At 42.6% G+C, this 12,125-nt stretch overlaps 1 protein-coding gene across 6 annotated transcripts in view; it reads left to right on the top strand.

Moving 5' to 3' along the window:
- AKAP1 (A-kinase anchoring protein 1) overlaps positions 1 to 12,125 on the top strand; it is a 62,507-nt gene that overhangs the window by 20,742 nt on the left and 29,640 nt on the right. For all 6 annotated transcript variants that reach the window (XM_039341190.1, XM_039341208.1, XM_039341216.1 and 3 more), the window contains one exon: positions 8,337 to 9,972. In XM_039341190.1, coding sequence (XP_039197124.1) covers positions 8,361 to 9,972 — 1,612 coding nt within the window. In that variant the 5' untranslated portion in view covers positions 8,337 to 8,360. The remainder of the gene's footprint in view (positions 1 to 8,336; positions 9,973 to 12,125) is intronic.

Genomic DNA, 12,125 nt, shown 5'->3' with positions numbered 1-12,125 from the left:
AGAATTCAAACAGACAAGCACCTGCAACATAACACCCCGGACTTAACAATTGTCAATAAGAAAGACAAAAAAGTCTGGATAGTGGAGACAAGAAAGAACTGGAGAAGATAACAAAATACAAAGACCTACAAATAGAAATAGAAAGACTGTGGCAAAAGCAAGCAAGGGTAGTACCAATAGTACCACTGGAGCACCACTTGAACATCACTGGCATTGACAAATTCGCTATTAGTCAATTGCAAAAGGCGGCCTTACTAGGAACTGCTTCCATCCTGCGACGATATCTGTAATATGATCAAACATCCACATCTGCCTATCCCAGGTCCTGGGTAAGGACTCGATAGGTAGACAAAAAGCCAGATCTGCAAGAAATATCATTTGCCTGTAAGCAAGAACTGGACATAGACAGGTACTCCTCAATTTACAACAGTTCATTTAGTGACTGTTCAAAGTTGGCACGAAAAAATGGCACGAAAAAGTGACTTATGACCGTTTTTCACACTTACGACTGTTGCTGCATCCCCACGGTCACATGATCAAAATTCAGATGCTTGACAACTGACTCATATTTATGACGGTTGCAATGTCTCAGGGTCATGTGATCCCTTATTCGACCTTTTGACAAACAAAGTCAATGTGGAAGCCAGACTCACTTAACAACTGTGTTACTAACTTAATAAATGCAGTGGTTCATTTAACAACTGTGGTAAATGGGGCAAAACTCCCTTAATAAAGGTTTCACTTAGCAACATAAACTTTGGACTCCATTGTGATCGTAACTCGAGGACTCCCTGTATTGGTTTTACGCAATATTACATAATGCGTGTTTGTCTTCCTCTTCACAAGCGTTGATTCATTGTCCATTCTCACTCAGGGCAAATGGTATTTAAGCTATCCCACTCGAATTATTCCAGGATTGAGGGCATCATAATTCCCTGAAGCTTGGACAACTAGCAGATGGGGATGAAAGGTTTACCCTTCCGCCTGAACTGCTATTTTTCTACCTGCAGGAAAGTTGTTTGTGTGGAACATATTGTAGTGCGCGTCTTCCTTCTACAAGCTGGACGAAAGAACTGGATTGTGAAGCGTTCCTAGAGAGTCTCTCTAACCTTGAGAAATCAGCTGTATGGCCTTGGACATGACATGTTCATGTGCTGTGTGTTGCCAGGACTGGGAGTGTATTCTGCAACATGCTGCTGTCTGAATGGGCAGCTGTTTATTCCAACATTCCAAAAAAGGGCCCCATCTATTCTGCACAAGGAAAGGAATGCCAGCCTTGTCTTTTTATATCTCAACGAGAGTTGTGCACCAGTAGTGTCTGTTGGGCAGAAGGCTCTTTGAACCTCCTTAAATTCTTCTTGGACTTGACTGTAGATCTGGAGAAATGGGCCTTAATTTGCCCAGAACTGAAAAACCATGCAGGGTACATGGATAAAGCGCTCAAATTTTCCCAACATTGATTTGACTTCTGGCAGATTTTCAAGAAGCCAATCACTGCACCGCACCGCACTGCACATCCTTCTCCATTCCGTGTTAGAAAAAACTTGTCCTGCAAAATTAAGTTTTTCTTCTGGTTTTCAAACCGTGGTCTCCAAGCGTTTTTTATTGTAAAAGCTTATCAGTGCAATTTTTAGCACACATTAATAATATTTGTATATTTATTTATAAATACATACATTTACAGATAGCCTTGACTTACAACTACCATACTTTCCAGCATATAAGACGACTTTCAAAAGCATTGAAATCGGCGGCGAAGTTGGGGGTCGTCTTATATGCTGAGTCGTCTTATACGCCGGAAATAACGGTAGTTTCCGGCGTATAAGACGACTTTCTAGGCATGCGACTCGGTGCTGAAGTCGGGGGTCGTCTTATATGCCAGGTCGCCTTATACGCCGGAAAATACGGTATTCATTTAATGATTGTTTGAAGTTACAATGGCACTGCAAAAAGTGACTTATGACCATTTTTCATGAGCCGTGATGGCACAGTGGTTAGAATGCAGTACTATAGGCTAATTCTGCTAACTGCCCAGAGTTCGATCTTGACCGGTTCAAGGTTGACCCAGCCTTCCATCTTTCCGAGGTCGGTAAAATGAGGACCCAAATTGTTGGGAGCAATATGCTGATTCTGTGAACCGCTTAGAGCAGGGGTCCCCAACCCCCAGCCTGTGGCCCACTACTGGGTTGTGAGCTGTTGGGAACTGGGCTGCAGAAGCGGCGAGCGTGCACACACATCTCCCCCTCCGTGAGCAGCGGACAAGTGCATCTGCACATGCTCCGTTTGCGTGAACGGTGGACATGTGTGCCTGTCGCTCACGCAGACAGAGCTGATTGTGCGTATTTACCAGCCGCTTACGTGGAACCAACACCTTCCCCCCCCCTCCCGTCCACAAAGCCGGAAAGGTTGGGGAACTCTGGCTCAGAGTAAAACACTATGAAGTGGTATATAAGTCTAAGTGCTATTGCTCTTTTCACACTTACAACCGTTGCAGAATGCCTGTGGTCACGTGATCAAAATTTGGCCTCTTGGCAGTTGGCGTGTATTTATGACGGTTGCAGTGTCCCTGGTTTGTGTGATCCCCTTTTACGATCTTCTGACAAGCCAAGTCAACGGGGGAAGCCAGATTCACTTACAGCTGCAGTGATTCACTTAACAACTCTGGCAAGAAAGATTGTAAAATGGGGTAAAAAAATTCACTTACAAATTCAACTAACTGCCTTGCTTAGCAACAGAAATTTTGGGCTCAATTGTGGTCATAAGTCAAGGACTGCCTGTATGTGCCTGTGAGTCGGTTGCTGACTCCTGGCCACGTTCTGGACTAGTTGCTGGAGTTTTTTCTTCGTAAGACTTTCAGAAGCAGTTGCTCTTATCTTCTCCTTCCTAAAGCTGGGAGAGAGCGACTGGGCCAAGGTCACCCAGCTGGCCTTGTGCCTGATTGTAACTTCAAACTGTCGCTGAATGAATGGCCATAACTTGAGGACTATCTCTATTATAAAAACATCACTGATTTTTCTGTCATTTCAACCAATTACCATTGGTCATTTCATCAGGTTTTATCTTAACAGGAATACTTTGGGAGATTTTTGAATATACTTTAGTAGAGTGGTCCCCAATCCCCAGGCCCATTGTGCCCCATTACCAGGCCCTGGTCTGTTTGGAACTGGGCCACGTGAGAGGCAGGCTGGCGTGCATGTGCGCGCAGTCCAATTCATAGGAGCAGCGGGTCAGTGTGCATGCGCACACTGTGTGTGCATCCGTGTATGTGCAACTCGCCACTTGTGCAACCCAGTTCCCCTCTTCCCCCCGCCAGGTCGCCAAGGGCAAAAATTGGGGACCGCTGTTTTAGTACGTGTTGCAACCTGTAAGTCCTTGCTGCAGTGGGATGATGGGCTTGTGTGCCAATTCCCAAAGACAATCTACTTTTATCCAATTTTGGATGCCGATAGTCCTCAATAGTCCTCAATAATGACCATAACTGGGACCAGAATTTCTGGTGGTAAGCAAGGCAGTTATTAAGTGAGTCATGCTGGATTTTATGACCTTTTTTGCCATGATAGTTAAGCAAGTCATGGCGCTGGCCAAGTGACTCTCATGACTGTTAAGCAAGTCTGGTTTTTCCCATTGACTTTGCTCGTTGGAAGCCGGCTGGGAAGATCACAAATCACAGTTCCACGATCCTGGGACCCTCGTAAAAACATACTGGTTACCAACTGCCCGAATTTTGATCACATGACCATGGGGATGCTGCAATGGTTGTAAGCGTGAGGACTGGATCTAAGTCACTTTTTTCAATGCTGTTGTAACTTTGAATAGCTGCTAAATGAATGGTTGTAAGTTGAGGACTACCTGTAATTTATCTAAGTTTGTTTGGGAAGGACTGAGTCAATGGCTCACAGGTTTCTTTTCAACTGTACCTTAGAAAAATAGCTACATGAACCTCATTAAGTTTTGGTGGATTCCTCGAAGTCCCGTGGCATCCTTGAAGAATGCTGAAATAGACAACATTGTGGAGTCCTTGGTGCTCTCGGAGCTTGGTGGTTTTCTGGCAGACGTTTCATTACCAAACTTGTTAACCTCATCAGTGCTAAGGGGGTAATGAAACATCTGCAAGAAAACCACCAGGCTCAGAGAGCACCAAGGACCCCACAGTTCAACCCTGAGCTACAAAATATTTTCTTCTATCAATAGACAATGTTCTAAAGCAGTGGTTCTCAACCTTTGGGTCGGGACCCCATTTGGGGTCGAACGACCATTTCACGGGGGTCGCCAAACAACGCAGTCCGCCATTTTTTCCCCCTTTTCCTTAGCTGTGCTACTCCCTTTTATTCTATTGGCTTTTGAAAGCCAATAGAATAGACTCTCTTGAATAGAGTCTAATTCTATTGGCTTTCAAAAGCCAATAGGAATTGTCCAGGCTGTCTCTGCCCTGCTGAGCCCGCCAAAAGTCCCATTCTGCAAACGGTGCTGCACCAGTTGAGTAGTCCTCGACTTATGACTGGTTGAGTAGTCCTCGACTTACGACCGGTTGGGGGTCACGGCATTAAAAAGGTTGAGAACCACTGTTCTAAAGAATGAATGATGAAGCTCCTTCCTCTCTCTCTGGTTTGGAGAGGAATTTTAAGTGGTGAAATGGTGGCTTCAGCTTTATGGATGCAAGCTTAAGGCATCCTTTTGTTCCTCCTTCCTTCAAAAAAAAAAATGGAAAAATTTTCAAAGCAGTCAGCTTCAGCCACTGTTTCTTGCTTGACCCTTCTTAAAGGGTCTTACAGCTTGATGTGTACAGCTGCTTCAGATTTTATTCTGGGGCAAGGGGTGGGTGGGAGACAGGGATTATAAATGCTTAGAATATCCTCTCGGATATCTCAATCTTAAAACACATCCTGAGATGTTCATCGGAGGAAACCTTGCTTGAATAATTAAACTGTATATTGGTGCTTAGCCAAAGGATCTGAAAAGATCCACATTTAAGGGGAAAAGAAGGTTTGGAGGATGCTTATAAGAGGCAGAGGGAATGGCTTTGGGGGACAGGAGGAATAATGACATCCCAGACAGTCATTGGATAAATCTATAACAGGGGTGTCAAATTGACGGCCCACGGGCCAGATGCGTCACATGCTGGCGACACACCCACCCCAGCTCCGCAGAGGCAAAAAGCATTGCGATATATCACAATGTGTCACGTGACATGATTGAATTTGACACCCGTGATCTAGACACTGTACTGTGAGGGCAGGACAAGAAGCAGTGGATGGAAACTAACCAAAGAGAGAAGCAACCTAGAACTAAGGAGAAATTTCCTAACAGTGACAACAATTAATCAGTGGAATGATTTGTCTCCAGAAGTTGTGAATGCTCCAGTACAAGTTTTTAAGAAGAGATTGGACAACTATTTGTCTGAAATGGTATAGGGCTTCCTGCCTGAGTAGGGGGGAGATCCCTTCCAGATTCTATTCTATTCTATTCTATTCTATTCTATTCTATTCTATTCTATTCTATTCTATTCTATTCTATTCTACTTCTACTGATAGTGTATAGAGTAGAATATACTGCGTGGGACAGGAAGGGGCTGAGAAAATCTCTACAGACCTTTCACATCCTGGATATAAAGTGTTTCAACTCTGCGCCTTGGGGTGGCACTACAGAGCATTGCATGCTAAAACAACTAGACTCAAAAGACAATTTTTTCACTGGTGCCATCACTCCGCTGAACACCTAATTCCCACAGTACTGTCTTATGTCTGTGGATATTTACCTATGTAATAGGGCTGTATTACTCTTATCCTTCTCATCTGTTCCACTACTTTTGAAATCATCATCATCATCATTATTATTATTATTATTATTATCCTTTTTATTATGATTATTATTACTTTGTTGTTTTGCATGTACACTGAAGGCTTATTCATTGGAGACAAATTCCTTGTGCATCTAATCGCACTTTTTCAAATTCTATTCTATTCTATTCTATTCTATTCTATTCTATTCTATTCTATTCTATTCTATTCTATTCTATTCTATTCTATTCTATTCTATTCTATTCTATTTCCTAGTCCCATTCCATCCCATTCCATAAAAACAGTATTAGCCTTCATGACTTTATTTTCCTAGTCTAGTCTACCCTGAAAGGCTGAGAAGTTGCATCTTTTCCTAGACTTCTATAACTGCTGCACAATTCTAGGACAATATGAGTTTGATCTTGGAGGGTGCTACTCTGCATGGTTTGGGTTTTCTTTAGATTGTTTTTATCCCGTCTTTTTTATTTTTATAAATAATTTAAGGTGGCAAACACACATGGTACTCCTTCCTCCGTTCTATTTTCCCCACAACAACTATCTGCAGCTCAATTTTGCAACTTCAAGTCATTCGGCTTCTGGGGAATTTCTAGTACTGTAAAATTGATGTGATCCTGGTCAGCAGCCTCTGAAGATATGTTAGCACGTATCTAGCTTGCCACTCACATAATGACAAAGTTGTGAATGTGTTCCAACAAGTGGAAGTCTGACATGTGACCAGTTTGTCTGTGTGCTTAATCGTGACAACTGTACAAGAATATGGTTGTTGGAAAGCCGTGAGTGTATCCTCCAGGGTTTTTCCAAATTTATTGTAGAATCATGGAGTGATAGGGCTGGAAGGGACCCTCAAGGTCTTCCAGTCCAACCCCCTGCCCAAGGCAGGAATCCTTATACCACCCTGAGTAAATGGCTGTCCAATCTTTTCTTGAAAACCTCCAGCGATGGAGCACCCACTACTCTGGGAGACAAGCCGTTCCATTGATTGTCCATTTAAAAATTTTAATGTCCCAAGGGAGGAAGAGATGGTTGCACATAGAAGCAGGTTTTTAGCAGGGATCCTAGAGGTCATCCAGTCTAACCCCCTGTTCAGTGCAGCTGTCCAAATTAAAACATCCTCAACAGGTGTCTGTTTAGCCTCTACCTCACCAACTATGGCCCCTTTATGACTTGTGGACTTCAACTCCCAGAATTCCTGAGCCAGCATAGTATAGCTGGATCAGGAGTTCTGGGAGTTGAAGTCCACAAGTCATAAAAGGGCCATAATTCCCCACTTCTGCTCTATCTGAACAGGCCCAGTAAAGAGAAGACTATCATCTTCCAGGGACTTTTTATTGTTCAGATTTTTCTGATATTCTCTTGGAATTTAGCTTCCTATAATTTAAATCTGCTATCCAGTATTCCACATTCTGGAGTAAGAGAAAGGTCTGGTCCTCTGATATGAAATCCTGTTACGTATTTGAAGAGAGCCTATTATGTTCTTCTTCAGTCATTCCTCAAGGTTAAATTAAACCCACTTTCGTCTATCTCTCCTCTGTGACTTAGTTCATAATCCTCTGATCATCCTGATTTCCTTTCTTTGCACCTGTTCCAGTTTCTCTAAATCCTCCTTTAAGCGGGCATAGGACTGAATGTGGGAAGCCAAACAGAGCCGAACAATTATTTATTGTCATTTGGAAATGATGGTTTGTTTGAGGTCTCACCCATTTCTGGCTTATATTCAGTTTGCAATCAATTAACCTTCCTTAAGTATTAATACCAAACTCAGTAACCCCCTGCCTTTGATTATTGTTTTCTAACGCAATTTATATTTGTCTTTACAGTTATTATTTTCAGCCAATTTTTTTAACTTACTAAAATGGTTTTGACTTTGACTTTGAGAGGGAATCTTCCTTTAGCGAATGCCCCATTTAGTGTTTGTTCACAGTTACGACAGTGAAAAAGTAACTTTATAGCCCATTCTCACATTTGCAACCTTTGCAGGTCTGTAAAGCCAAGGAAAGTTGAAGTGAGGATGTAAGCAGAGTTCCAGTTTCACTTAGTGACAAGTTTGTTTAATGACCAAGTTGCTGGTCTCAGCTGTGTTCACTAAATGAGGACTAGCCTGTATTAGTTCTCTCTCTCTCTCTCTCTCTCTCTTCACTGTCCCTTACCACCTTATGTTATGCTGTGGCTTGTTTTAACTAAGATTCGTTGAAGAAGACAGCTGGATATTTCTTGTAGAAGGAAGAACAATCCTTCAAATGGCTATGACTTTTGTTATGGTTATCAGAACTGATAGGAATTAAGATATAATTTAAAGATGAGCTTCTTGATGGAAATGGTGCTGTGTATTAATTGTTTAAGTCACTGTTTCTCAACATTGGCAGTTTGAAACTGTATGGACTTCAATTCCCAGAATTCCCCAGCCATCTATGCTTCATCTTCAAGCTGCCAATGTTGAGAAAAAATGTTATTTTGAATAGGATGTGGAAAGCTACCTTTTCTAAACATTGTTAGACAACTGAAATCTTAATATGGCCCCTTTTCCTCTCTCTTTTTCAGGTATAATTTCTGAGGGTGCATGAAATGGCGCTGCACTTCCGCAATTTGCTGCCGTTCACCATTCCCGGAGTGCTGGCACTCATCGGCTGGTGGTGGTTTTCTTCGCGTAAAAAGGAGCGTGTCAGTAACCACGACAGGCAAGATCTTCCTAGCTTGGAAGAGTGCCAGAAATGTTCTCCTCCTCAGGAGCCAAGCTCTTGGAAAACTGGACAGTCGAACAGTGAATTTTCTCCACCTCTGCAGGACAAGCAGTGTAGCGATTCACCCTTTCAAGAATGGCAGATACCTCTGGCAGAAGACAGAGCCCAAAGCTTGGAAACGTTGAGAGAAGACCTTCCTGTTGGGGCAATACCAACCCTCCAACCAGATTCACTTCAGGACGACAGTGGAGAAGTGGAAGTGATGGGGCGTCAAGGTGTGCTTGGTTCCCCTTCGCCCAAGACCTCTCTTCTGGATGTACAAAAAGTTGATGATTCCCAAACTGGTGATGTAGCCAATGAAGGAAAGCCTGATTCCAATCAAGCATCAAACCAAAGGCTGTTGGCAGCTCCTGGTTCTGAAAAATGGGAGGACAGTAGCAAAGATGTGATGGTCCAGATCGGTTCATCTGAGACATCTTTGAAAGAAGACCAGTGTTCTGCATCCACCTCTATGGATTCTTTCCCCGTCACCTGCTCCAGAAAGATAATTGAAGAGGTTCTGGGTGAGATCCCTAAGGATCCTGTTGAAATGGAAGAAGGGAGTGATAATAATAGTGGTGAAGGAGAGACTGCAGTTGGGACATCGACCAAGTGTGTTGAACCTACTAGATCGGAGGTGGTTGAGGAAGGGATGATGTCCAGTTCAAAGATTGGTAGCATGTTGAAGCACAATGGATGCAGAGAAGTTGGGTATAAGGGTGATCTGGAGAAAGAGAGGATAGGATCCATTAGTTTGGACAAAGAAGAAGTAGAGAAGATTGAGCAGGTGGCCATGCAAATCATTTCTAATGTCATCCGGGCAGCTACCGAGGAAGTATTATCAGGGTCGGTCAGTGATATGTCAGAGAGGATATGCCAAATAGCAAGCCGGGTGGATAGTCCTCGGGAGAAGATGTCCACCGGAAATGTTGGCCAAGCAGAATCTAGCCAGGGTGGTGAATGTATGAACCAGAAGGTTGCTAGTGTGGAAGTATCTCCCCTCCTGGAGGAGAATGTCAACCGTCATGCTACGTATTCAAGTTGTTTGACACACGGCCAACTGGTCAACCGAAGTCACAACCGGCTCAGAGACTCCAGTTATCCCATCAGGCGGTCTGTTGGCAGTCTGACAGCAGCTACGAACCATGAGGAGGAGTTTGAGGATGGTCACATAGTGATGGAAGATTCTGGGTGCAGCGCCTGCACCTCAGAAGATGGGGCTAGTGCTGAGGATCTCTTGAAAAATGCTTCATCTCCACCTCCACAACACCTGGATCTGTTGAACATGTCCACCATCAAAGACTCAGAGAACAAGTCCGTGTCAAGCCAGAAGCCACCTTCCTCCATGTCAACGGAAAACAGGGTGCCATATAGCAATGGCCTGCTGAAGGAGGACTTTCCACCTCTGAGCCACGAACAGCAGTGGCCAACGGAGGCCGATACAGACCACTCAGGAGGTGAGGATTCTCTGTCATCTTAACTAAATATAGGTAGTCCTCAACTTACAGCCCTTCATTTAGTGACAGTTCAAATTACAAGGGCACTGTACATTACAAGTGACTTATGACCTTTTTTCACATGACTATTGCAGCATCCCCATGGTCACATGATGAAAATTCAAACGTTTGGCAACTGGCATGTATCTATGACGGTTCCTGTGTCCCGGGGTCATGGGATCACATTTTGCAGCCTTCTGACGAGCAAAGGCAATGGGGAAGCCAGATTCACTTAACAACTGTGTTGCTACCTTAAAAACTACAGTGATTCATTTAACAACTGTGGCAAAAAAGGTCATAAAATGGGTCAAATCTCAGTTAATAATGGTCTTGCTTAGCAATGGAAATTTGGGGCTCAGTTGTGGTTGTAAGTCAAGGCCTACCTATAGGGCCTGCTCTTATTTTTCTCACATCTTTCTAAAAAGTCTGGAAATGGGGGGGGGGCTGCCTCACGGGGGGGGGGGGGGAATATTATGAGCCTTAGGAGGAGAGTTGTGGGAAAAAACTCCCTTTTTTCAATTACAACTCCTGAATCCAAGCATCTACGAGTAGTTCTCACTGAGGCAGCAGAAATTAGAAAAACTGGTTATGTTCCGAAAACAGCATAGACTTTATATATAGAAAATTCATAGTTTGGGCTGCTCTAAAGCCAACTTTAGATGCTATGCCTGGATTCACATTTCTTATTTTAATTTGTAGACCACCTGACTCCCAATAGCTTTGGTTGGTTTAGTTTTTAGTATTTATCAGTATATATTTGATATATTTATATTTATAATAAATTATGTATACAATATTTATATGGAAATTATAGATTTATATTTAGTATAGGTTAGACCAGGGGTAGGCAACCTTGGCTCTTTTATGACTCGTGGACTTTAACTCCCAGAATTCCTGAGCCAGCATGGAAACCTCTCCATTTCTCCTCAGCATGGCTGGCTCAGGAATTCTGGGAGTTGAAATCCACAAGTCATAAAAGAGCCAAAGTTGCCTACCCCTCGGTTAGACTGTAAGTATTCTATTAAATCATGGTTTAATAAATAAACCATATTGACACCACTCAAGCCTGAGCCATAAACTCCAGCTTATAAGCCACAAAGACTCAGTTCATAATTGTATCAAGCCAAAATTAAACAAACCTAATTATTGCTTTAAAAAAAAACCTAGCTATACAGATAGTCTTTGACTTACAACCATTCATTTAGTGACTGTTCAAAGTTACAGCAGCACTGAAAAAAATGAGTGCCAAGTGCCCAAATTATGATCACGTGACCCTGGCGATGCTGCATTGGTCATAAGCGGGAAGCCCAATCATGTATCTCATTTTTCAGTGTCACTGTAACTTTGAACGGTCACTAAAATGGTTGTAAGCTGAGAACTAATTGCAGTTCCAACTTCTCCACTCTCCACAGTTTGATGTTTGCTCAAACGATCAAAGCCAGAATCAAGGCTCTGAATCTGACTCAAAATGGGTTTGCTTGGATTTTTAATTCTGGCTTCTAAAATTGGTCAGTCTTAACAATATCTATTTTTCATTAAAGTCCCCAAATCAAAGATGCTTGATTGAAGCTACTCCTTTTTTCTGTCAAAAAAAGTCAAAATGGTGGCATATGACTGAAGTTCCTTCTCAATATGCATTTACAACCGGGTGGATTTGACCATCCCAATTTTTTTGATACATGCATATACCCAAATTTCCATTTCCATGAACTTCACTACAGATTTATTGATGCTCAGATCCCAATATTTCAAAAAATAAAAAGAAATCTCTCTTAAATAACCACCTTTCCAGGGGTATCCTGAGGAAATTATCCTATCTTTTACCACAGAACATGCCTCCACAGTCTTGCTTGGGGAGTGCAAAAGAACATGCAGCTGTAGATCTGAAAGCCCTCCCTTCATTTTTTAATTAATTTAAATGTGGCTTTTAATCATCCTTGTCTCTTTTTAAATTTTGATTTCTTTTACATTTTTTGGGGTTTTAATATTTTACTGTACACTGCCCAGAGATCCTCTGTGAGGCAGATGGGCAGTTTCAAAATGTGATTGGTAGGTAGGTAGGTAGGTAGGTAGGTAGGTAGGTAGGTAGGTAGGTAGATAGATAGATAGATAGA

The sequence above is a fragment of the Crotalus tigris genome, unplaced genomic scaffold (genome assembly GCF_016545835.1).
Source record: "Crotalus tigris isolate CLP2741 ecotype Arizona unplaced genomic scaffold, ASM1654583v1 scf7180000017550.10884619, whole genome shotgun sequence".
Classification (NCBI taxonomy): Eukaryota; Metazoa; Chordata; class Lepidosauria; order Squamata; family Viperidae; genus Crotalus; species Crotalus tigris.
This window is presented reverse-complemented; position numbering and strand designations above follow the sequence as displayed.